At 45.7% G+C, this 26,220-nt stretch overlaps 1 protein-coding gene and 1 long non-coding RNA gene across 4 annotated transcripts in view; both read left to right on the plus strand.

Moving 5' to 3' along the window:
• The window catches only part of ALDH1A2 (aldehyde dehydrogenase 1 family member A2), a 112,314-nt gene extending 101,692 nt beyond the window's left edge, over nucleotides 1-10,622 (plus strand). For all 3 annotated transcript variants that reach the window (XM_032481094.1, XM_032481093.1, XM_032481095.1), the window contains 4 exons: nucleotides 881-1,045; nucleotides 1,720-1,877; nucleotides 2,188-2,262; nucleotides 8,784-10,622. In XM_032481094.1, coding sequence (XP_032336985.1) covers nucleotides 881-1,045; nucleotides 1,720-1,877; nucleotides 2,188-2,262; nucleotides 8,784-8,856 — 471 coding nt within the window. In that variant the 3' untranslated portion in view covers nucleotides 8,857-10,622. The remainder of the gene's footprint in view (nucleotides 1-880; nucleotides 1,046-1,719; nucleotides 1,878-2,187; nucleotides 2,263-8,783) is intronic.
• Nucleotides 10,623-13,280: 2,658 nt separating this feature from the next.
• LOC116664091 overlaps nucleotides 13,281-26,220 on the plus strand; it is a 125,951-nt gene continuing 113,011 nt past the window's right edge. Inside the window, exons 1-2 of the long non-coding RNA XR_004320427.1 lie at nucleotides 13,281-14,442; nucleotides 19,133-19,265. This is a non-coding gene — a long non-coding RNA (uncharacterized LOC116664091). The remainder of the gene's footprint in view (nucleotides 14,443-19,132; nucleotides 19,266-26,220) is intronic.

Below are 26,220 nucleotides of genomic sequence, written 5' to 3' on the forward strand. Positions count from 1 at the left end.
CGTGGCAAGGCAGCTCTTCACTAGAGCCCAGTCCCCATCCTAACCGCTGGATTCAAGATATCCCCACAGATGGCAGTCAAGGAGGGCAGGTATCTCTCATTCCCAGAAGCCATTTATCCTTTTACCAGCTGCCAAGGATTCTCTCCACCAACCTGACCTACTCTGGGGAGACCACTTGTAGCTTGTAAATGTGGAAGGAATGAAGAGCTGTCTGATTTCCCCTCTGCCCATACTGTTCTCTCTTTTCTGAATGCTTCATACACTACAGACTCAGGTGAATGTAGGTTTTTACTTTATTTACCATAGTAATTGATTGATAGCTCTGTAACTTTTAAGGGGGGGCAAGACTGACTTTGTTTTATGAACTAGGACACTAGCTTTCACTCTTCAAACTTAATCCTTTCCTCTGAAGGTGTAACAGTAGTTCCATAAAAATATACTCAAGAGGGTCTGATGTGTAGCCCCACGTACAGAGGCTGTGTGTTAGCTTGTCGTTGTTTTCATCTTTTTAGTATCAGTACAACTTGCTAAACTGTTCATTTGGTTATAAGGTTAATTTTTCCCTATATAGGCAGTGAATGATCAATTAGACAGTATCTCCATCATTTAGAACCATTGCTTAAATCTTGAAGTGGTACTTACGATCTGGCTGTATCATCAGAGCAGTGCATTTACTGGGATCCTTGATGTATTAGGTGGAACCACACAAAATTGCCCTCTTTTGTAGGTCAAAAATGGTTAATTAGCAGCAGTTCCCTATGATTTGACTAAGTATAACGAAGCTTTGAAAAAAATCACAAATGAGAAATTCTTGAGAAAATGTTTATTTCCATTTTCAAAGAAGGTTTTACTTGGAGTCATTAGGCAATTTCTTCTGTAGATTGATAAGAAACAGTACAACAAGATCCTGGAACTCATCCAGAGTGGTGTGGCTGAGGGTGCCAAGCTTGAGTGCGGAGGCAAAGGGCTGGGCCGAAAGGGGTTTTTCATCGAGCCCACGGTGTTTTCCAACGTTACCGACGACATGCGGATCGCCAAGGAGGAGGTATCACATACATTTTAACAACAGCCACATCTTCTAGGGCTTCTAGGGCATTTCTAGTAGACAGTATTAGAGGATGAGCTCTGTATATTTTATATACATTGTACGATAGCCATAAACATGGCTATGAAATCCCAGTTTGAAGAAAAATGTTAAAGAGGCAAGCAAGCTAGATGGAGGCCAGGTGATGTGCTTTACGTGCAGTTATTGTCAGCCAGCAGAAGCATCATAGCCCATCACTGGTCTCAGTAATACACCGGCAGCAGTTCAGCCCCACCAGACGTGGGTCACTAGGCTGTTCACCGAGAAGGAGGAAGCACCCAAGCATCCTTACGCCGATGCAGGAGAGGACCAGTTGCAGATCAGCCAACAATCCAGAGCAGTAGTAGTTCTCAGCTCTGGAGCAGTGCCTGGGGGCTCAGGGAGAATGCAGTTTTAGAGCACACAGTGGAATCCAGCAATTCCAGTCAGTGTGGGGGAGTGGATGCGTTAAACTCTAAGGGCAGACTCTTATGTAATCTTATTCCGGGGAAGTTTGGGCTATTTTACAGTTATGTGCTGCTAAAAAGTTTAAACATCATTTAAATAATGAAGGCAGAATAAACTTGCCTTGAAATGTGGAAAAACGGTGAAAGGTTGGCAAAGCAACCATGTGGGGTCACCCTATTTTGCTGCAGATCTTTGGCCCCGTTCAGGAGATTCTGAGGTTTAAGACTATGGATGAAGTTATCGAAAGAGCCAATAACTCAGACTTTGGACTTGTAGCAGCTGTCTTTACTAACGACATCAACAAGGCCCTCACAGTGTCCTCTGCGATGCAAGCCGGGACGGTTTGGTAAGACCAGAGTCGGCCTTGTTTTTCTGGCCATAACGCGTTCCGTGAGGGTGGAGGGGCCTTGTAATTCTCCAGAGCCAGCATGAAATAAACACACATGCTCTGGAAGAATGGGGATGGAGGACTTCACCCTGAGACGGGGCACTTCCTACTGGCTAGATCAGGGAATCAAAGTAAACCTCAAATTATAAAATTTTCATGTGGGAAAAAGGAATTAAAAAATAAAACTTTAAAAAGAAATATCTTACCAATGGGATTATTTTTGTGCAAATAGAATTCACACTAACAGTACCATATTTTCTTCCTTCAGGATTAATTGTTACAATGCCTTAAATGCCCAGAGCCCCTTTGGGGGATTCAAGATGTCTGGAAATGGGAGAGAAATGTAAGTGTTCAAAGTTGTGGGTGCCTGCAGAGAAGTAGGGACTGCGAATAGCAGAACAGCACTGAGTTCTCTTACTCTCATCCATTCAGCAAACAACATTTTGTCTATAAGCAAAGCACACATTACAAAGATGAATAAAAGCACAATACCCTTACCTTAAGTGGGAATGGAGAAAAATTAATGTATCAGTAATTCCATGTAGTAAGTGCTATTACAAAAGTATGTCAAATATCTTGTAAGTACAGAGGAAAAATCAATTAATTTTGCCTAATGGGGTCACAGAAGACTTCACAAAGGAAATAACATTTAAGTTTCTTAGGAACAGGCGTTCCAGGCAGAGGGAGTAGCAAGAGCAGAGGCAGGAAGGTACAGCAAATACAGGATAATCTGGGCACAAAACAGTTCTCTGTGTTTAAAACAAAGGGCACCAACTGCCAGCGCAGGGACAAATCTGGCCCAGAGAAATGTTTTGTGGGGTTTTTGCCTCATAATATTTAAAATCTCTACCTGACATTCAGAAATGAGGGGGCTTTACATGCAATCTAGATTTCTCGTTTATTTTCATTCCCTATAGCAAAATTGTCTCTGCAGTTCACCCTGTTCCCCATGACTCCTGCCGCTTCTGGGAACTGAATACTGGTGCTTGCTGGTTTTACACATACCCAGTTCACTCACTGTGTCACCTGCCCACTGCCTGTGCATGAGACCTCAGAGTCCAGGGCTGCAGGACTAGGGCGTAGGACGCATGGAGAGGACTTGCTGAAGATGCAAGTGGAAACATTGCTTCAAACCCAATCGCAAGGGCCTTAAAGGGCAGAGTGGTTGCTGAGGAGATACCAGAGTTTTTAAGACCGACGTTCCTGGCGTATAGGGATATTTTGGCAGCGATTATGGGATGAAGACCCATTAGAAGGATTTTGCAATAACAGCAATAGGTATTAATCAAATGCCTGCCCTGTGTTAACTTTATGCTGGCTTTTTACCTAACATGAGCTCACTTGTTTTTCATAGTGATTCTATGGGGCTAAGTACCCTTATCTTTGTATCATAGACGGTTCAGACGAGGAACTAAGGGATTAGAGTGGTTAAGTAGCTTGCCCAAGTCCCACAGCTAGTAACTGGCAGATCTAAGCTTTGAACCTAAATTGCAGTGGCTTCAAATCCACTTAGTTCCCATGATATCTGGCCAAGGAAGCATGGAAACCAGGTGTAAGGACTCCTCTGGATCATGATCAGAGCTGGGCTGTCCTCTTGTGATGCTAAGGACCTGGAAAATAGGAGTGTGGCAGAGGCAAACTAGAAGGATTGTATCTGCAGCTTCATATATAGATGGATTCTTTGAGTGGCTTTCGAAGAATGAATTGTAGTCCACACCTTCCTGAGCTAACACCTCCCTTTACCCAAAAAACTTCCACCTTCCCTTACTTTCAAAGGAGTTGGTCCACGTTTTCTAAATCCTGTGACTCGTAAGAGGAAACACTTTCCATGCCCATTCCCTTTGCCGTTACTGAATGCATCCTTTCTTGAACACAATTAAACTGACAAGTACTGAGTATATACTTTGTACAAAGCACGATGCTTGGTCTTTGGGGGAGGATACAGCTCATTAAAGTGCTTGTTGGATAAATGAAATACACAACATTGAGAGAATCAAAAGAATTCCAGAAAAACCTGTGAAGTGGCAGAGGAATGCAGGGTAATAGAGACTGTGGTAAGCTGAAGTCCAGGAAATCTTTAGATGTGATCTTTTATAGGGATTTGAATTGGCCTTGAAAAGAGAAGAATATTTGAGTAGATGAAGAAAGAGGAATATTTTCTCAGAGTTGGTGGCCAAAGCAGGGTAGCAGTGGGGGAAGAGTGAGCACAGGCATTGGGAGAAATAAGTGCGGTGTTTGGGGGAAAGTGCAGTGAACCCGAAAGACTGGCACTGAGGATTTACATACTTCAGATACTGTAGCTGGAAATTTCTAGCCCCGACCCATTAAATCATGAAGTAGGTATAGCTTTGGGGCTAAGAGTAGAGTTTCTAGACTCACACTGCTCAGATACATACCCTGGCTCTACTGTTTAATACCTATGCAGCCTTGGAGGAACTACTTAATGTCACTAAGCCTCAATTTCCTCATCTACAAAATGGGAGTAATTATGGTACTTACCCCACAGGATTGCTGTGAGGAATAAATGTTAGAATCAGATATGCCAAACACCCACCAAGGTGTCTGGCAAGCCTTCAGAAAATGTGAGCTACTCTCATCATCACTGATCAAGTAGATGACTGTTATGTAGGTGATCCTCCTTTTTCTTAATAAATGTATTACTTTGGAAATGTGGCAGAATTTTTCCTAAATTCCAGTATCACCAACTTACTTTCTGTTTCTGTTGATGCCAGGGACAAACTGCTCTTGCTTAAGCCTTTGCTTCTGGCCTTCAGTACCTCCCACTTGCTTTACAGCCAGAGCCCAGACCCAGTCTGGATCCTGTTTGCTAAGTTACTAGTATTCTTTCAGCTTTTATAAAGTCTTCATGTACTCTATTATCTATTCTTAACTTGCATATGGCCTTAACTTTCTGCTTCCACTTTTCAAGATGCAGTCAACTTACTTCATTTCCTGCCCCTGTGTTTGTGCTCTCTCAGTCTCTGAAATGTGGGGCCAAGACTGGCTCTGGGAATGCTGCTCGTATTGACTGTCACAGGTCATCAACAGGGTGCACCATGGGCATAAAATATACTTGTAATAAACAATCGCTGGTTGATGGTTTCTAATCCCAGGCTGGCGTGGACCCTCATCATGGACAAGCCTCCTCCCAGGATTCAGTCTTGTGACATTGTCCAGGTCCAATCTCTCTCTTTCAGAAGCATCGCCCTTGTCTAGAAGGAAGGTCCAGGAAACAGTTGGCTTTGTCAGAACCACACAGAACAGTGGCCCAGGAGCCTGGAGACTTGTCTCATAGGCACGCTAGTGATGTGGCCTTCCTGGTGCAGTTGCAAAATAACTAAGGAACAATGCTCTTTGATGAGACTCACTTCATTTCGTTAAATTATGTGGTTTTTTTGTCCCTGTTTGCCCCCCAAACATGTTTTCGCTCCCTTAAATGACCTTGAGTGATAGGAAATGCTTCAAATCAAAGAACCTGCCTTGTGCTGGTCCCCTCCTCTTCCTTCTGTCCTGGAAACTCCACCCAGCCTTCCACCTGGACAGAGTTGTTGACCTCACGGCCTGCAGGCTCCATGCCACTTTGGTCCCTGACATCCTCGTGCCCACCTGCGAGAGGAACAGAGAAGGGAAATAGCACTTTCTGGAAAAAAGCTCCAAGGAGGGCTGTTGGAGCCCCTGTGTGCTCCCCCACAGAGAGCTGTGGAGAGGGCTGCCCTCTGCAGGTTGCCGGATGGGCTGGCCTCTCATTCCCAGGGCCCGAGACTTGGACTGCGTTTCTCTCAGTTCGTGTCCTGCTAGTTCCATCTGTCTCAGTCCTCCCATCCTTTATCTTCTCATTTAAGCTCCCCTGAGACGAGCGGTCATAGAGCCCAGGCTGTAAAATATGTGCCACAAATCTGGGTGATAGAACGAAAGCTATGAACCAGCATTTAAAAAACTAAGGACACTGGCTTTGAAGACGAGAAGCACTGTTCAGATGCTGTGAGTCTGCACGTGTGCACACAGTGCGTGTGCGTGTGTGCGCGCATGTGCGCACACAGCATGCATGTACACAGAAAGTCACTTGCAATCTGGAGGGGCCCTTGCTAAGCTTGACTTTCCAGGGACCACGCTCAGAAATTGTAATTTAGTAGATCTGGCCTAGGGCCCAAGATTTGCATTTTTAACAAGCATCTGGAATGATTCTGATGCAGGTGGTCTGGGGACCATGCTTTGCAGAGTGCTATTGTAAGCCAAAGAAAAGGGCAGGAAATACACACCTTAAGCAGAAAACTCTGTTTATTTTATGGGTGAGTCTGAGTGACTTCCTAAAACGTCTGGCTGAGGGAGACCAAAATCTAATGTCTTGTCTTACCTCCACGTATGCCAAGCTTGGTTCACCTCTGGGAGTGTAACCAGTCTGGCCCAGCAGCAGGAATACAGGCTTCTAAGTGCACTGTGCCCTGACACGGTCCAGCCTGGCAGGTGACCATACATGCTTTTTGTGCAGTAGTGGGCTTCTTAACTATGGACCTGTATGTGCCACTGAATTTAACTGGATTAGGAAAAATTTAAGTGGATTTGAGAGAAAGCCCTGGAATGAGATGGAGAAATAGCTGAAGAATCTGAACGTCAGGGCTTTCAGAGACCTTACAGCAGTGCTGCTGAGGAGGGGCCCAGGAACCACCCGTCTCAGGCTCTTGGGCTCCTCCCTAGACCAACTGGAACAGAATCTTTGGTGGGGTCTGGTGAGGAACCTACAATTTAAGCAAGCTTCATGGGTGATATGTATAATGAGGTAAGGGAACTGATGTCGGAGAGACACCTGGGCACCAAGAAGATGAGGGTGACTCGGCTGGAGTCACACAGCCATTTAATGCAACGTTGAGTTAGCACTCCCATCTGCTGGCCTCCAGCCCCAGTATTCTGCTCTGTGTGCTGCCCTAGGGCCTCTCACTGGCTTTCCTTGAGGCCCGGGCCATGGGCTTTTATGGCAGATTTGAGTCCATTCCTCTGTCTGACAGTGGGCTGTGTGGGCCACGCAGCTGATGGCTGCCTGGGACCTGAGAGAGGAGCACCTCCAGTCCAGCAGAATTTTCTGTTGCTTTGAGCACCCAGAGATTTGGGATCTGCCAGTAACACTCGAAAACAAGGTTTCTGGCTCTGTAGACTTCATTACATTCGTCATAACCTAGTTTGAGGTCTGAGTGGGAGGAAGGTAGTTCAGGGTTTGTCCCAAGTGCGTGCACAAGCAAGGGAACAAGAAGGGAGTAACCATGCTTCAAACAGGAGGCAGATGATGTCCATGATGAAGAGACACATGCACAATTGCCCAAGGGCAGGAAAAAGTCCAGTGAGAGCCAGAGCTGAGCTGGTAATAAAGAGACAGCCTGGATGGAGCCATCAAGGGAACCATATACTGAGTGGGGCAGTCCCGTTTATTCTTCTCATTCCTGTGAGCAGAGTGGCCAGTACAGATGACAGAGCAGCGCGCTTGCCCCAGCCCCTGATGTCCTTGGTGGGGAATGTCAACTCAGGCACCCCTGGTGCTCAGAGGAGCGGCTGGCAAAGTGAAGGGAGCCTTATGGTGGGCCATGGAGCAGGATGAATCTTCTACAGCAGGTCTTCACTGTAAAGCCCACTTACAGTCACTTCGTACCTTTTATATAAGACTTTTAAAATACAGCCTTTCTTATCTCAAATATATCTCCAAATGTTTTTTGTTTTCTGTCTTCCCTGGCAGAGACGGCCTGTCAGCAGGGTGGACGGGGGTGGTGGGGATAGGAAGAAGCCCGCTCCCCATCCTTCCCCCCACAGTTACCCAGCGTCTTCCTTGCGCCTGATGCCACAGGCCACACACTAGGTTTGGGGGAGGAAAGAAAGGAAGATCAGTAAGATATAGTTCAGTGGGGGAGACAGCTGCTCGAGCAGCCCCTCTCCTCCCAAGGTAACAGTGCTGTCAGAGGTAGAGGTGGGTACAGGTGCTCTGGATACAGAGGAGGAGGAGGGGCTCCTTCTGCTGAGAACTCAAGGAAACGCTTCACAGAGGAATGACTAAAAAAAAAAGAAGAAATAAGTTCAAGTATTTTACCAAAAAAATAGGAGAAAAAGATATTACAATGAAATAGAGGGGGGAAAGGCAATTAGAAAAAGGTAAAGATGAGGAACTAGAGAAGAGGGGGATAGAAAAGGGGTATTGTAGCAGCAAGGGTGTAGCCACACCCCAGAATCCTTAAAGCAGCAGTTGGAGGGGCTGCATCTCCTGGGGCCACCTAGACATGTGACCTGGCTCCCAGCCTCACCCTCTCAGGCTCAACCACCTGCAGGCCCCTCAGAGGCTGGGACCAATTATTTAGTCTCCTTCACCCAACCCAACACAGTGCTGCCCCATAGTAATAGCACAGTAAATGCTTTAACAGCCCTTGGTCCATGACCCCAATCCCAGAGGGCGCCGTAAGCCAGGAGGGGAAGTGGCCAAAGGCAAGTCCCGGGGACAGCTTGCTCACGCCTCCCAGTTCTTTTCAGTTGTTTTGACTCCCTGGCTCTGCCCTGGCTGTGGGCTGTAGACAGTGTTTATGGAGGATTGTGTCTGTGAGGCATCGCAGACGACTCGTGCTCTTCCCTGGTAGGTCTCTGGGTATTCGTTTCCACTTGTTAAACCTAAGGACCATCAGGGAGGAGCTGAGAATACCAAGCCAAGAGGACCCTAGCCTGGGAGGCTCACGGCTCCCTTTCAGTTGAAGCAGACTGGATCTCCGGGAGAGCGCTCAGAGCACAGGCACATCCCAGGCGCCCAGTGGCAGAACGTGGGGTTTTGAAGAGGGAAGCCCATGCTGGGCTGCCTGGGCCTCTTGGTACCTGATCCTGCCTGTTCCTGTTTTTCAGGGGAGAATTTGGTTTGCGAGAGTACTCGGAAGTGAAGACTGTGACGGTAAAGATCCCCCAGAAGAACTCTTAAGATGGCCAAGAAGGAAGGTGACGGCCAGCCTGCACGACTCACTCTCCCCCTGCTTTCCCTGTGGGGCCTAGCTCTCAGGAATCCAAAGTTGATACTCAGTCCTTATTTAAAGATTTAATGACAACAGGTAGGCCAGGCCGGTCATGCATAACGAAAGCAAGCCAGCTGGGCGTGGTTTCTTGGCACTCGTGAGGGGTCACCTTGATGCTACCAAATACGGGGGAAGTGGGATGAAGGCACCAGGAGTGGTATCAGGCACGTCCAGTATTTCCTTCTGGGTGAGGGAGGGGCTGAGTGAGGGAGCTGTGTTGTTTGATGCCTTTTGTCACAAAGGACTTTCCTCCTGAGGAAAGGTAGCCTTTCCACTGCCTTCATTTCCCCTCCCAGACCCTCCCTGCTCACCCACCCCTCCTGCCCCTCCATAGAGATCTCAGCTGAGCTCATTTGGGGCAGATGTTTGGGCCGGGAACAATTTTCCAAGGTTTTGCAGCCAAATTACCGTTTCATGTTATCCATTTCTTCAAAGCAAAACATGAAGTGGTTTTAGTTAGAGCCAGACCAGACTGAAAATGCAAGGAGCTGGTACACTGCACATGTACTGAAGAGTAAGAACTGGGGCTATTCCCAGCCCGGTCTGGTTTTCTTACATCCACTAATAGCAGAGTGAAAGATCAGGAGGAGGGAGCTCCAGGGAGCGTAACGTGGTGTTCTCAGCCTCAGAGCTCACGGCATGGTTTGGAGAGTGTGCTTGTGTGTGTACCTGTGTGGTGGGCGGAGGGGGGACATTTAATTCTTTCTTGGTTATCCTGGAATAAGGCAGGGGGTGGGTTGTTTTTCATGGGTTGATAAGATCTTTCCCAAAGCTTATCTTAAAATCAACCAAAAAAAATGATATGAGTAGGCTCGAGAATTTGGAAAAAGGTAATGCTGGGTGCCTTGCAGAAATAATTCCGTCTCCAGTACTGGCTAACAATTCCTTTTATGTGAATTATCTCTGCACTTGGAATGGATAGCTTCTTCTGCTCCCCAGTCCCCAGCACAGAACACTTGCCAGTCCCAGTGCTATGTGTGTTACTTTGGTCTATCATGCCCTTAATCTGTTGGCAGTAACCTTGAAAAACCTGGCCAGGCCCGGAGGTTTCTTTCTCCATTTGCAGAGTTCCAGTGTGCCACGATTGCCACGCTCCCTCAGAGCTCCCCGTGTCACGCCCGTGGCTCGTCCACACAGCATTCCTGCCCCCTCTCCTCTCAGCCACACTCACCTCTTCTGCTCTCCAGTGAAGGCACCATTCGATGTGGCAGTGCCAGCTTCCTTTCCTTTTCCCTTCTTTCCAGCTGCCAAATCCAGTCCATTCTCTAACCTAGACGAAGATCATTTATTTAAAAGTACCAAACATAACCTAGAGTATATGAAATATGGGCAGCACATATGTAGCCTTCTGTATTTAATGGTTTTCTGCTTTCTAACCATAACAGTTTTCTATTTATAACCCTCGTCTGTTCATGATGTTCTAAAGAAACCTCTACTTGCTGTAACTGACAAACGACAGTGGCCGGACGCCTTGAGAGATGCCACGTTTCTGAGTTCTTTCATGTGAATGTCATGCTCTCCTCCTGTAGCCTGTGTCCAAGTGAACATACCCATTAACCAGCTAGTTACCTTCAAACTGCAATATAGAATGTGAAAATGAAGATTTATTTCTTTTAATTTACTTAAAAAGAAACCTGTGCTAGCAATAAAGCATTTATATTGTGTACTCTTGGGATCACTGGGCTGTGTTTATCAGTGTCTTTGTGTCCTGCTGAGTCCATCTGGGTCCTTCTCTTGGCTGCTGGGTTTTTCAGGTGTGTTGTTGTCTCTGGTTACTGAGCAGAGTCTAGAGGGTGTTCTTACAATGAGATAAACAAGACCCTTATTTTCTGACACTATTTAAAACCCGTGTATGCATACAGTTCTGTGTGGCAAACAAGTATAACTGTGTGTGAAACATATGAAGTGACAGTTTTCATTCACAGTAGCCTCTGTGAGAGCTAAAATGTAGAGAAGCCTTGTTCTCACAAGCATGGCCCATGTGATGAGAGCTCACATTTGCTGATGGCATTTAGCAGGAGCTTTATTTTTATTTACCAAAGTGAAACAAAGTCAAAAACTGACAACCTGATGCAATATTTTTGCAGCTGTGGAAAGGAAGCTGTAAGTGGCGCCTGTACGACCAGCCAGAGCTTGTTTGCTTTCTCTGGGTTCTCAGGGTTGTGCTTTTGGGGAGCGGTTTCCACTCCTTAGACCTGCACATCTCCCCCTTCCACCTCTGCTTCCCCACCCAAGTCCTGGTCAAGTGAAGCAATAACAAAAACTGATGACTTAGACACAAAGGAAGTGAGACTTGGGGAGAGACATGTTGCTCTGGACTGGGATTCACTGCTCTGACTGCCAGTGTCTTGTCCCTTGGAGGAACAAATTGAGCATGGGTGAATGTTGTTCCCTGGGCACTGGGGTGAGCTGTAAGCTCTCTGCACATCTACCTCATGGGTCCTCAGGAAGGAAAGAGAACAAGATGGACACAGTGATCACAGAAACGTGCTGTGTCAGGTGCCAGGTAGAGCTTATAGAAAGCAGAATCCAGAATAAGAGACACAATTTGATAGTTCTTCAGAGCAGGAAGTCCCTCAGATCTCTTCCCTTTGTGATCCTGACATAAAGGAAAATGAAGACGGCATTACAGATGTCATTAATGAAAGCAGCACAGAGACAACCCTTGGTCACTTGTCATCCGCACTATGTAATCACGGTATCTAAACTGTTAACGCCTGAGCTTTCCATTGTAACTTTTCCTCCAAAGCACCCTTAGTGCATTCACATTGACAATATTTGTTTTCATGACATGTTAGATAATAAAAGACAAAAATGTAATATAAGGACTAAAGAACAGAGAGAAACAGGGAATCTACTGGGCTGTATAGTTAAAACAGGAGGGCACCCAAGAAAAGAGGACAAAGAGATTTTGAACAGGGCTTGAGGAAGGAATTTAATTCAGTAGGCAAGGGAGCAAGAAGAAGGCATTCCTGCTCAAAGGAATGAGCGGCACAGAGGCACAGAGGTGAGGGCAGGGCATGCTTATGTGATAGTGAAGAGACGGACCAGCAAGAGCAGGTACCACACGCTGGAAACTGGTCAGACTGCAGAGGGCCGGGGGGTCAGCCAGACGGCTCCACGCCTGCCCCATGCTCCTGCCCATCTCAGAGCGCACAGAGCTCACAAGTAGTACATGCCACGTTCAGTTAGGAGAAACTAGAGCTAGATTAGTTGGCTGAGGTCAGGGAGGAGGAAACTGGCCCTGGAAAAGGGTTAAAGAGTGAGTAGAATGCGGGAAGGTGTGAAGAGGAAAGGTAGCAAGACTGCTGGGGAAGATCTCCCTGCAGGATTTGTTAGTGTTGCCTGGGCTGCATTCTTGGCAGGAGGAGGGGTGCAAACAGATCAGAAATGCTCACTGCCACTGACATGTATTTATATAGCTATTCGTTTTTCTAGGGTTTTTTGGGGTTTTGTTTGTTTGTTTGTTTTTTGGTCTACTAATGTTCTGGAAATATTTAGTTGGTCACAAGAATGCTTAAAGTATAACAGGAACAATGAAAACAACAAAATCACATGAATTAAAAGTGGGAGTAAAAAAATAAATAAAACAAAGATGGGAAACTACTGCATCCAGAATGGGGCCAGAAAATATACATTCTTCAAAGTCCTATCACTCTTCTTCAGAGTCTCTGATATTTCATGAGAGAAGAGCCAACACCGCAGACCAGTGCTCCTAAAAAATTAACCTTCTTCCCTCCCTCCCTCCCATGCTCTCCCTTTCCCTTCCTCTGTAGACATTTACTATCCCAGATACTGGCACAAGTGCTGGGCTACAGAGCGAGCCAGGAATGGCTCCTGCCCTTGTGAAGCTCCCGATACAATATGGTAACGCACAGACAAAAGTTGGTAGCTTTCTTTACTATCTCACTGTGACTCCTTGCCAGGCACATACATGCAGTTTATGGAAGGATAATGTAGAACCTTTCCCAGGTCCCCGTGGGTGGTAATCCAGAGTGACAACTTTGCACACAGAAATAGCCAGTTAGCAACATGGCAGAGCGAAAAGCACGTGGCATCAGAGGGTCAGAGAAATGATCAGAAGTCCTCACTTGGAGCCCCTCATTGACCATTTGCAAGTTGTGTATCTTTGGGTAAATCATGTAGCCGCCTCCTCCGTAGGATCCAGAAGATCATTCCTGCCCTGCTGACCTCACAATGTTGCCTGAGGATTAAACAACATTGTGGATGAGATACCTCTTCAGTTTGAGACATCATACTGCACACACACAGCTCTAAACAACTGCAAAAAGTACAAACCAAATGCCTCTCAGTTGCTTTGCTGACCCGTCCATGGGACTTCAGAATCCATCATTTCTCACCCAGCGCTCAGGCCCTCATATAGACCCTGACACTCCAGGACAAGTTTCCTGTGGGTTTCCTGGAGGCCTCCTTAATTGGAGGTAGACCTCATCTGAATTCCTCAAGGCAGTGGGGGGCAAGACGGTGAATGCAGCTCTGACTGTTCTCCAACTTCTGCTTCTGTGTATTCAGCACATTGTTTAGACCCCCTACAGGGTTATTACAAGACCCGCAGGCTCCGGCCGGACTGTCTGTGCCACCCTGAATGGTTTACACAACAACTGCTCCCCAGTGGAGACCATCTGGGAATGAGAATACGGAAAAGTCCACTCCGGAACGACTTGAAGCCCTCTTCCTAAACATGTACGTTGTCTAATCCTCACTCTGTTATTGGCCAGATTTAAAGGAAGATCAGTTTGCCATTTAGCCTTTGATGTGAAACTCTTGGATAATGTTTCCTTTGGCCATTTATGTAGCAAGGAGGAACTTGAAACCAGCATGTCCCGGGCCCCGTTCCTGCTGGAGCGTGAATGCCTCCGAATGTTTTCAAGGTCTTTTGGCCCTGCTTTTTTGGTTTGCTTCTCAAGAGCGGGTCCCTGTCCTAATTCTCATAAAATGAAATACATGCTATTTATCAAGTCGGCTCAAGTTGACTAATTCCTTTTACAACATCGTTTTATTACCTATCCTTCAAAGCTGGTCCCCGACGAGGATCTTCCTGCCCGGTGTCATTTGAGCCAATAAAATGAGACTGACTTTAGTTTAGAAGCAAAGGAGAGCTTTATCCTTTTTTTTTTTTTTTTTTTTTTCAGTTGAGGTATAGTCAGTTTACAATGTTGCTGCTCTAGAGTCCAGCTCTCCCGCGCAGGCCGTGGGCGGGGCCGCCTTACCACGCTCGTGTCCGGGGAGGGGCGGGGCTCTCGCGGGCAGGCGCAGGCGCGCGGCTCACGTGCAGGCGCAGGCGCGTGTGCGTGGCTCACGTGCCAGACCGCGGTGCCCGTGCAGCGTCGACACACGTCGGACCTCGAAGCTGAGGTGTCCTCACAGGCCTTTAGCTCCGGGAACTCTGGTCTGAAACTCCAGGTACAAGGCTTCTGCACACAGCACCCTGTGAGCAAGTGAAACTAGACTAAGCGCAAAGGAAAAGAAAAGAGGTTAGACTTAATTTTATTACTCAGACTCTATTTTTATTTCTTGGGAATTGTTAGTGGGCTTTGCCGGGGACAAATCTCTTCTTTGTCTTGTCCTGCTCCTCAGTCTCGAGGGGCGCTGAGGGGCGCTGGTCCGTCTTTTGTAACTGCTTCCTGCTCAGTTTGGGAATCGTCACATCCCCGGGTGGAGGAGCAGGACTTCTCCCCAGCTGCCTTTAGATGCGTTTAACTTTCCTCAGGCTCCAGCCCTGACTTCGTAGCCCTGAGTGACCCCCATTTGTCTAACCTCTTGGAGACAGCCCAGACAATTTCAGATAGCAAGAGATTAATGGTAGACTTTATCTTGTCATCTAGATTTCATCTTATTTTTCCCGGGGACCCCAGTGGGCTTTGCCAGTGACAGTCTCCCCAGTATGTTTTTCAGAAATGTGCAGCTGGCTTCATATTTTACATTCTGAGCAGGATAAAAAGTTCACCAACTCCTGAGCTGCAAGAAATAGAGACCCCTCTAACCCATACCCCTTCTGGATACAAACATGGGGATTGCAGGACCCTGGGAAGACCTTGCTTTTTCCAGTTCCAGGCAGATGCATCCAATTTATGGAAGGCTAATGTAGGACCTTTGCCCAGGTCCTCTTGGTTGGTAACCTAGAATAAGAACTCTGAGGACTTCCACGGGGCCGCCGATAGTGGTGAACATGAGCCCATAGTGTTTCTGGAGTCTGCCAGAGCTTGGGAAACCCAAGGGAAGAGTCTGGTTGTTAAACAGCTGGGATCCCAGTCTCCATTTCCCAAGTTGGGTTCATTCATAAACAACACAGGGTTCATGTAAAATTGAATAAATTCCAGATGCCACTTGTTAATACAATTAGCTCATGTTCTCTAGTGGCCCAGAGGGCGGTGTAATGCCCCCAAACACTCTCAGAGCCTAGAGCAATGTCCACTCCCAGCCCCTAATTGTGTGTGCTAAAAGAAATGCCAAGGGGAGGTGGCGATGGGAGCTTGTCAGGCAAGGGCTAGGGACAAGGAGCGTGTTTGTGTGTGTGTGTGTGTGTGTGTGTGTATGTGTGTAGACAATTGTCCATCTGTCACGTGTCTAGTCTTTTAAATTCAGAATTGACACACTAATTCTGGAAAGGGAAGCTTGTTAGTAACAAAGAGCTTCTGCAGTGGACAAAGGAGCAGAATTCTAAAGTGTTCCACTCCTCACTTAGGTACGTGCCCTTGGAGAATCATTTAGCCTTCTGAACTCCCAGTTTCCTCACCTGGAAAATGGGGTGATAAGATTACCTACCTCACACAGTTGTCTTAAGATTGGAACAAGAAAAATGCGTGTAAAGTGCTTAATAGTTCCCGTTGTAAGACCTCAAAAAAAAAAAAAATGGTAGCAACTAATAAAAATGAATAAATGTCAGTGTTCACTAGCGCTATAGTCCCATAGAAGCTGTAAATCTCCTGTTGCTTTGGCCGTCGTCTAGCACATCATGGCTTTGGGTTCCTACGCAAAAGCCAGGCAGGTGGACGCCTGCATTAGAGTGGCCTTAGATGGTGGGGTTGGAACCAGGAGACTTGGTCAATCCTGGGACGTTGGCAGGATAATGACCATTAAAAATCACATGTCTGGGCCCAGTCAGTTTTGCTGAGTCATTGAGATCTAGACATTTCTTAACACAGAAGATGCTGTCCTGGCTCCCATTTGTTTAAAAGAACAGGTAGGAAGAAGGGGCACGTGGGTGAGGGAGGCCAGCGTTAACTTAGAAGAGGGTTTTTCCACGTGCTGAATAAACATTAGCCATGAGGGGGTTATTATTCTATTAAACATATAATAATAGGAAAATAATAGAATATTATATTATTGCTGGTGTTATCATTGTTCTTTAACTCAGGAAACATGGTAGCTTTTTTCTCCTCTGGGGGCAGGAGGGAACCACTTGTCTGGTTTGAATATTTAAATTGAAGCTCAGCTGAGAGCCTCAGAAAGGGGACGGTAACACCTCTGGAACAGCATCATTCTGAAAAGGCTTCTCCTGTCCCTGAAGCTACACAGTATGATGCCCGGCAAGCTCTGGGCCCCATCAGAGGAGCTCTGGCCCAGATGTTGGAAACAGGAACCCTCTCCCAAGCAGGGGCCTACATCAAATCAGCTAAGCCTGAAGGACCACAGAAAACAAACCTGAAAAATGCCCAGGGCGCATTCTTGTGCAGCCTGTTTATTCTGTTTCCTTCCCACAAGAAACTGTTATTCTTGCAAACTGGTTACAAAGCTTGCCCAGAATAAGGACTGATAACCTTAAAAAACCGAGGGAAAATAAAACCACCCTGGAAACTCAATCCCAAGGGCTTGGCTTGGGACGTGATGACCCAGGATTTTGATTGGCTTTTTTTTGTTTTTTCTTTTCCTTCTCAAAGATAACAAATTAATACACAAAGCCACGTCCATATTAGAAACACTTGGCTTTTTTTTTTCCACTCACCACTTGTCTTTCTTTTTTTTTTCTTTTCCACTTACCCTCAGCGATATCAAGGGCTTTGTAATAAATAAGCTTGTCAGGAATTCTCTTCAGGAAACTCAACCACAATTTTCGTCTTGTCTATTCAACACATTGTTCAGAAATGTTTTGGTAACCTTTAAATTCCTTCTCCAGGAGAGAGGTTCCCATACCCTTCAATTAAATTTTTTCCTATTTTGAATGTCATTAAGACTTTGGGAGATAAGCTTATACGTGAGTTTGAGTCACGAATCTGTGTCCTCAGCGGAGGAGGCAGGAAGGTCCACACTTGTGAGGAAAATGTTCCTCAGAGGCACGGAGCTGTGCTGTGCCAGGCCCTCCCTGGTCGGGAAGGAGAGCCTGGGGGTGTTGGACAGCTCGGGGGGTGGCTCACGGGTGGGTGAGTGGGGCTCCATCTGCTGTGGTGGCTGCCAGGGTGTGAGCAGACCTACAGCAGTGAGGGTGAGGGACATCTTCCAGGAGGAGGCTGGGAAAACCCCTGAGGTGAAGAGTTGGTCTTGCCGCTCTCCCAGAACCTATCGTAACAGGGACTCGAACGGATATTTGTACACCCATGTTCACAGCAGCATTATTCACATAAAGACGGAAGGGTCTATGAATGGATAAACAAAACGTGCTATACGCTTACAGTGGAGTGTTACTCAGTCTTAAGAAGGAACGGCGTTCTGACACCTGCTACAACATGGATGAACCTTAAAGACACGATGCTAAGTGAAATAAGCCAGTTGCAAAAGGATAAATGTGTGTTTCCACTTACATCAGGTGCCAGAATAGTCAAGCCCATGGAGATGGAAAGTAGAATAGTGGCTGCTGGCGGTGAAGGAGAAGGAAATGGTGGTTATTGTTTAACAGGTTCAGAGTTTCAACTGGAAAGGATGAAAAAGTTCTAGAGATGGATGGTGGCATTAGTTGCACAATTATGAATATATTTATTGCCACAGAACTATACAGCTTAAAATGGTTAAAATAATACATTTTATGTTATATATATTTTACCACAATCAAAAAACCCTGCTCATAAAAAAAATTTAATAAATGTATACACTCTGGGTGGGTATGTGGCTGATAAGACAGAATATTGCCTCTTAGGATACTTGCATTTTAGCAAGAGAGAAGCCTTAGATCAAGGCTCCTTACCCCAGCTGGTCCAGGGGGGCCTACAAGAAAATGAAAAATAAAGTGTCTCTTCTTGACCATCCTTTCTCAGACATCTACCTGGCTTTCCTCCCTCAGAGTAGAAATCACTAGAGATCAGGCATGTCCGTGCTGACACACAGCGTCCTGTGCTGGGTCTTCTCCAGTTCTAATAGGCTATTTTCCATCTTTAACTTTTGTTTGGCTTCAGTTTCTTTTAGTAAATCCCAAGCTATTCTTCTTTCTCATGATCAAGACCAAATTTCCTCTGACTGGTCCCCTTTGCCACCCACCTAATCCTGAAATGGCTAAATCCATCATGCTACTTGCACTCAGAGCTACAGAATATGCAGTTACTGAGAACTGTTTTCCAAAAGGACAGCTATATTTTCCAGTGCCTGTGTTTGAAAATATAGATTTGAACAGAGAAGACAGATTTAGGCAGGGATTATATAATAGAATTTTAAGCATTAAGGGGGACTTTTGAGATTATTAAGTCTAATGCCCTCATTTTAGGGATGTAGAAAATGAGCCAAAAAGAGAGATGACTTCCACACAGTAAACATTTCAACCCAGGTCTTGGGAATTAAGTCCAGTGGGTTTTTATTTTTGTTTTTTTTTTTCCCTCCCCTGCCTCCTGGGTTAGAATTTTAGAAAAAATGTTAGACTAAATCCCCCATATTACTTTACAGAAGTGAAACACAGTCACTGATTGCAAATGTTTCCAGAAGAATTCATGAGTGTCTTTTAATAGAGTGCGTTAGCCCATTAGTACCCACTAAACACATCATCACTCAGTTTACCAGACTAGCTTGAAGGAAGCAGAGTTTGAAGGGCAAGGGATCTGAGGCAAGAAAAGTCTTTCTTGAGCAGAGAAGTGGAATGGAGGGGAGGAGATGCTGGGGGCCACAGTGGGTGAAGGTAAGGGACAGCATGTTTGAAGACCTGGGCACTGGAAACCCAGATTTTACTTACCGTTCTGTCTAAGCAACAGTGTGACTTGGCCTCATCCCTACCCTTCTCAGAACTCAGTTTTATCTGTAAAATAGGGTCCTTCGTGGGAAGAGAAGAGTCGTCCTTGAGGACAGGAGTCCTTGAATTTGGCCTCAGAGTCATTTTGGAGAATTAGTTAAAAGCACTGCCCGATTTCCTCTCTGGATATTTTGATGCAGCTGGACTCAGGTAGGGCCTAATAATCTATATTTTTGGTTCATCTTATTTTAAATGTGGATTATTTTAATTATTGTTGAATAGTTAAATGCTGTAGGATCAAAACTCAAAAATCAAAAAAAAAAAAAAAGTATTTGTGTATTGGAAGACTTCCTGCCACTGCCTTGCCCTTGTCCCCCCAGCCCTCTTCCCAGAAGCAGACCTGATACTGGTTTCTTGGTATCTTTCCAAATATGTCATCAGTGCTTTCTACATATAGCGCAAGTGATTGTGGTACAGCTGGCTTGAAGGCAGACATTTGGGGTGTCTGCTCTAGAGTGTCCCTGTCCTGCCAATGAGGGAACTAAAGCTTAGAGACATCAAAACATCCCTTCTCATGGAGCGTTTGGGAACTGACAGCAGTGCTGGTATCGGGGCTCTTGGGTCTGTGGTCGGCGTGTTGTTAGGCCTCTGCTTGCTGTTGTCATTGCCTTGCTGAAGGCCACCGCAGTCCAGGGCTGAAGGGCTGTGGTGTGTCCTCCCTCAGCCGGGAGGGCTGACTTCTGCCACCAGCATGAAACTGTGCCAGGAAGGGTCTCCTGCTCTCAGAACCAAACACCTGGCAGGGTTTCAGGATTGCTGGAGGACTGATTGTGGGACCAGCAGGTGCTGCCTCAGAAGAAAGCCTGGCCAGGTGAAAAAGTGAATCTCTCCAGGCCCCTGAGAAGATACGAGCTCCGCCGTGGGCAGGCCTCCTTCCCTCCTCTCTCTGTCTTTGGTGGTATCAAAAATTTAAATGCAGAAATTGTTTCCCAAAGTGGACTGATTCCATATCTGAAAAAAATCTTCCCAGAAAAGGAGCTGGATATTCTAGAGAGTAAAGAGCCTTCGTTCCTGATGCTTGAGTCAGTAATGGCCTCAAGGATCTCCAGTCATGGTTCTAGCAACCTTTCATTTCCACATGCTCCTGCCCTTAGCTAATAAATAACACAGTGAAGCTTCACCAGGGGTCTGTTTTTGGACAAATTATCTTTTCAACACTTGAATCAGTTTACTTCATAGCTTGGTTGTTTCCTGTTTCTCAGCATCCAGTTGGCGCGCCCTGGAGCTGGCCCTGAGCTTGGGCTTTGTGTGCAAGCACACAAACAGTTCCTTGGCGTTACTTAAAATCCAGCACTCCTCACTCTAGAGCTCCCATGGGGCAGCCCCATGTGTTGGGAGGGCCCTTGACCAGCAGTCCAGGCACCTGGGTTCTGGTCCCAGCTGTGTGCTGACTCCACACCCGCGGAGCCAGCTTCCTCCTCTGCACATGCTGGAGCCTCTCGTCTGTGCAATTTCTTCATCGAATTGTTCCACTTCAGTTTCACCATTACCCTGGGAGGGAGGTCCGTGAGTCCTGTTTCACTGATAGCAATGAGCCTTGAGAGGAACTCAGGAGCAGCTGTGTATGAACTAGAGTCCGATCTTCTTCCTGGCCTTGGGGTGGAGCATCAGGAGAGGTGATGGGACCCCAAGCCCCAGCCTCTACCCAGCCACACATCTTCATTACCACATCCCCCAACTCATCTCCTCCTCCAACCCAGCTCATCCATTTGTTACTGTTTCCACTTTCTGCTCACTGACACGTGCTTCCTCTCCCCAGAGCCCATCCCCACTTCCCTTGACTTCCCCTTTCCTTCTGTCTTTCAGCAGAATGATTGCCTTATGCTTGGTGTCAGGCATATTCTAGGTGCTAGGAAGACCTAGGAAGTGAGAAGAGTTGGTCATCTGAAGCTCACAGCCTAATATAAGAGGCAGAGAAATAAAGCACTATCATGTCATAAGTGCTGTACTAGGAAAAAGAGAATTTGCAATGGGAAGGCGAAGGAAGTAATGAATTTTGGTTTGAGCAGGAGATAGGGTGAGTTTGGGGGAACATTTTGTAGAGACGGTGACATTTGAGTTCTTTAAATACCTCTCGGCTCCCAAAAAGATTTTAGAGGGATGAATTTCGGGTATCATGTAGCCAACTATATATCAGGAATTTTTTACTTGCCCAGTGGCACACAGCTAGGAGATTCAGAAGCATATCCAAAGCCCAGACTCTTAACCTCACACTGACTCCCTTCAGGACAGTAACTTCTAGGGAAAAAAGAATGCACGTATAAGCAACAAAAGAAAACACAAAACACATGGCATCAACTTCAAGGGGAAAATATCTGTCCAGCAGAGGTAGATCCTAAGTGTGCGTAAGCCAAATAGTGAGGTGCTGCCAGGGCCTTGAAGACCGATTCAGAAAGGGAGGGGACGGGGACCACAAATTGATGGCAACAAATGGAAGTGATGACTGCGCCCACTTCTCTGAAATTCTAAACAGACCTTGCAAGGAGGTGGATGGGACATGTTCTGGAAGAGGGGCTCTTGAAGATAAGCGCGGTTTCAAGGTTCACTTCTCTTGTGTTCTGTGATCTTAAGAGCCTGATTTTGACCAAGGCTCCTCTAGTGACCAGGCTGGCAAGTGGACTGAAAGCTGCTCTGCTGGAATCCAGGAGGAGCAGTGAATGATCAGGAAGAGGGAACCTATTACAGGGCAAGATCTAGTCACACGCTCTCAGCCCAGGGTCCAGGATAGGAGTGCTTTGGTTGAAAGACATTCCCATAGATACTGAAGAACATAAATCCTTCCATGGGTGCAACACTAGGCAAGTAGAACTCTGCCTGCTAGAGACAGAACCTTTCACCTCATGGAGTCCCAGCACCACCTCATGCCATACGTTGCAATAGGGTCCCTGGTGTATCACCATGTACAAGACTTGGCTCCTGCCTTCCAGGGGCTTGTGGTTTGATTTATACTTCCTGGACCTGCTTGCACATTGTCAAACCAAAGAACATTAGTGGAAAATGGGTGAGAACTCACTAGTTGGATAATAGAGTTTATATTCATTGTCTATGATAAGAATCCTTGCATTTGACCAAGTGGGACTGTTAGAATAGACAAAGTCAAGAGTGGTAGTAAAACTGAGTCTGGAATCAGACAGGTAGGCTTCAAATTCTGGCTCTGCAATTTATGTGTGACTTGAGGCAAGATGCTTATTCTCTGCATCTCATGTTCCTCTCCTATAAAACCACAGTGAGAGTAACATATAGTTTGTAGTGCTATGAAGATTCAAAGTATACACCCAACAAACTAGAAAATATTTTCAATATGTGTAACAGACAAATTATCAGTATCCAGAATATGTAAAGAGCTCCTGGAAATCAATAAGAAAAAGACAAGCGAACAGAATAAACCTATTCTTCAATAGAAGAATAATAGGAAAAAAAAAACCCCACAAAGGTAAGTTCAGTTAGCATATGAAAAGATTCTCATTCTTACAGTAATCACAGCACTGCAGATTCACAATGATGAGATGCCATCAGAATTGGTTAAATATACTTTCATGTAGCTCTACTGTAAAATAAATACACTTACTGACTCTGCATGCCAGGAAGAGGGAAAATAGTATGTTTTTAAATACAATATTAGGTGAAGAAACCTTATGGCAGAACAATTCATAAAGCATGATACCATGTAGGTTAAACCACACACAAGCGTACTGTATGTGTCCGTAGTGCACATGTATTCTTATTAATATCTAGAAAAGGACTGAGAAAGAGTCACACCAAATGTTTATCGGTGGTTGCCTCCAGGGAGGGGCCCAACATGGGTCAGTATGGAAGAATTGTCAGACGGCCCTTTGACTCTACTAGGAAAGTTTCCGTTTCTTCTAAGAATGTGTTTATAGATTAGTTTTAAGTGGGTACGTTAAGTGAATGAAAATTTAACGTATATAAGAATTTATCTCAGCGTGGAGTATGGTTAACACTTCCATCTCTGAACCTGGACTGCATCGTGTGAAACTGGGCTCCACCACTTAACTCTGCCTGAGGTTAGCCAAGTCATCTAACCTCTCCTGCCTTAGTTTCCTCTTTTCTTGATATAAACATAATTGTAGTTCTTGCCAAGGGCTGTTGTATGGGTAGGTGAGACAATACATGTGAACAGCTTGGTGCCTGGCATGTAGAAAGAGCTCAGTAATGTAGCTTTTACTGTCATTACCATCCTTCCTGCAATGGGGCAGCAAAAATCATCCCATGTGGGGGCTGCGAAGGTCCACGTGTAGCCCAGTGCTGTTCTGCAGAGAAGGAAATGAAGACCAGAGATTAAACAGCTTGTCCAAGTGATGCAGTAAGCGTTACATTCCCAGTTCGGATTCTGGCTCCCAAGAATTAGTGCTCTATTAATACAAAATCAGATTCCCCAAGGCATGAAGACACTCAGGCTCAGCTTCATTCCTGTGCCTTTAAAATGTTAATGTCCTTTTCTTTACACACGTCTCACCAGGCTTCCTTAGGAAGAGTGCAGCTCCAGTAAAAGCCGAACTCTTGACGTGAATATTTTGCTCGAGGGCAGAGGCAAAATGCATCTTGCTTACGGTGATTCTCTTGTTCCCAGTCAGTGCTCCAAGGAAATAAGTTACTAAAAATTAACTTTTGTATTTCAAAGCACTGTCACCTACCATCTCATTTGGTCCCTAAGATTCGGGGAGGCAGGTATTGTTATTATCCCCAAATTACAGAGTGGGGAACGGAGACTCAGAGTTTCAGTAGTTTGCCAAGGAGTTTTGGAGAGGGTTTAACGTTTTACTAAGTTAAATGACAACTTTAAAATTAACCTTTAAAAAATAAGCAATGAATAGTATTTGGAATATTGTTTTTGTTGTTTTTACGAAGTTGGGACAGAGATGCGGTAAAACATCCTCTGTGAGAATATACATTTGTGTAGATATTTCCTAACAGAACCATTTCAAATATTGACAGGATGTGAGTACTGATGTCTATTTAAGAAAATGTCGTTATCATTTCTATAAAAAATGTTTTCATTCAAGATTTATTAAAGGTCAGTAGTATCATTGGGAAATAGTGGTCATAATTTCTAACTGTTATACTTGTATCTTAGTTTTGGGTGCAAATAAGTGGCTAAACAGCCAAGCAACCTTTTAAGGAAAGTCAAAAACTCATCCAAACGTTCTGTGAACCATGTGAGGGGCCCCCTTTCATGGGCTACAGACTGTCGATAGGTCCAGAAGTAGCTGGAGATGACACTGAAATATTAAAGAGAAATAGTCCTTTACGTAGGAGTCATTGCTCATCACCTTCAGAAAGATGCCTCTGGGAATGAAGACGCTCAGCTCCCAAAAGCGGGGTGTGTGTCTGCAGATACGTGCTGGTTGGTTTCACTACATCTGGTCAGGCCCACTGTCCGCCTAGACTTTGATGTGAATAGAGCCAAGTGCTTAACTCTCTCTAACCCACAAAGTTAATCAAGGCAGGCTTATTTAAGTGGGATAGGGGTGTCCAAGGAGGCATGAACTGTTGATATAAAGAGAAGAGGATGGGGCTCGAAAAACAAAAGGAGAAGTTTCTGAGCACCAAATTCCTTTGTCTTGAAGAAAAAGGGCTGCCTTGGACTTCCCTGAAGTAAAACCTGGGCCTGGAGGAGTCCTGTGGGCAAAGGAAACCCTATCTGTGAGCAGCAGGATTGTGCAGCCCAGAGAATATTTTAATGAACTTCTACCTTTGGGCGCTGACAGGTGGTAAAGTGCAAAATGCAAACAGTGCAACAAAGAAATGCAAATGAAACGCCTGTGGCAGAGCCCACCCGGGAAGCACTCCCACCCAGGCTGCTGCTTTGAAGGTGATGGATGGAGCATGGGCTCCTCCGTCTAGCCAGCTTTCAGACTCCCACTGGCTCCTGGACCACTCTGGGTGATGGAGTTCTCACAGTAGCATCTGAGCATTCTTGTTATTTTGGTACGGATCTACCATCTTTTACATGCAGCCAGGAGAGTGTTAGTGGCATATTTTTCTTTCCCAGTGTGTGAGAGTCTTTAGCAATTTCTGAGCACACTCCTCAATACACAGGCTTACTTCCATCATCCCTCCCCTAACTTCAGAGCTTGTGGATGAAGCCAGGGGATGTCAGTGAACATCTCTGTGTGTATGCCAAAAGATTTTTTTAAAAATCTCCATCATAGGAAATAACTCGGATAAGTTTGTAATAATGACCAGTGAGTGCCATCAACAAGATTAAATCTTTTAGGAGCTTGTTCATGAAGGAACTTCTCTTTAGGGTTGATGAAGAACTCATACATTGTTGTCATGGCTGGGACCCTGATACGAAGATAATGTCTGTCCACCACAGCAATGATCACAGATAAATTGCTCAGAAAGAAAAGGAAAGATGATATACCAATAGCTTTGAGGGGAAATGTGCTTATAAGTCTCCTATTTCCTTAAGGAAATAGGAAGTACACTGTTAGCAGAATGATTACCAAATTAGCAGTGAAAGACACTGAAACTGAAAAGAAACTCAGATGGCAAGGTCTGCTGTTGGTGGTAGGCAGACAACGTACAAATATACCCGAGATGGGGTGAAGTAAAGAGGAATGTGAGGGAAGCCTCCTGCTCCTAACATGTGGTGTGGGACCCATTCAATACACCCTAGGTGTCAGATTTCTGGACTGGGGTAAATTATAAGAAAGAAAGAGGGGAGGGAGGGAGGGAAGAAGAAATGCAAGACATTGCCTGCATACACTTTGTTGCAGCCGCTCTTTGCCAGAGTCCCTGGGTCTCCTCAGAGCGAAGCAGTAGAGTTATGAGCTGTTCTCTGCTGCAGAGGAACTGGTCTGATCTACGGGACCAGGTGAGCACAAGGTGGTGGCTAGTCAGAGGGAGTGCATCCTCGTCGGCACCCTTCTTGACATCTCCCAAAGAGAAAGGCGGAGCGTGTGCTGGTCCTTCAGATACATGAACATAGTACCGGGAAAGGGCTCCTTTTAACATTGCTGACTTTTTGAGAAGGGGGAGGACCTGCAGATCCTGTAAACAGGAATGTGCAATGACAGGGTCAAGTTGTCGGGAATTAAGGAAACCGGTGTTAGCAGCACGACTGTTGCCTTTGGTCAAG

This window comes from Camelus ferus, chromosome 6 (assembly GCF_009834535.1).
Source record: "Camelus ferus isolate YT-003-E chromosome 6, BCGSAC_Cfer_1.0, whole genome shotgun sequence".
Taxonomy (NCBI): Eukaryota; Metazoa; Chordata; class Mammalia; order Artiodactyla; family Camelidae; genus Camelus; species Camelus ferus.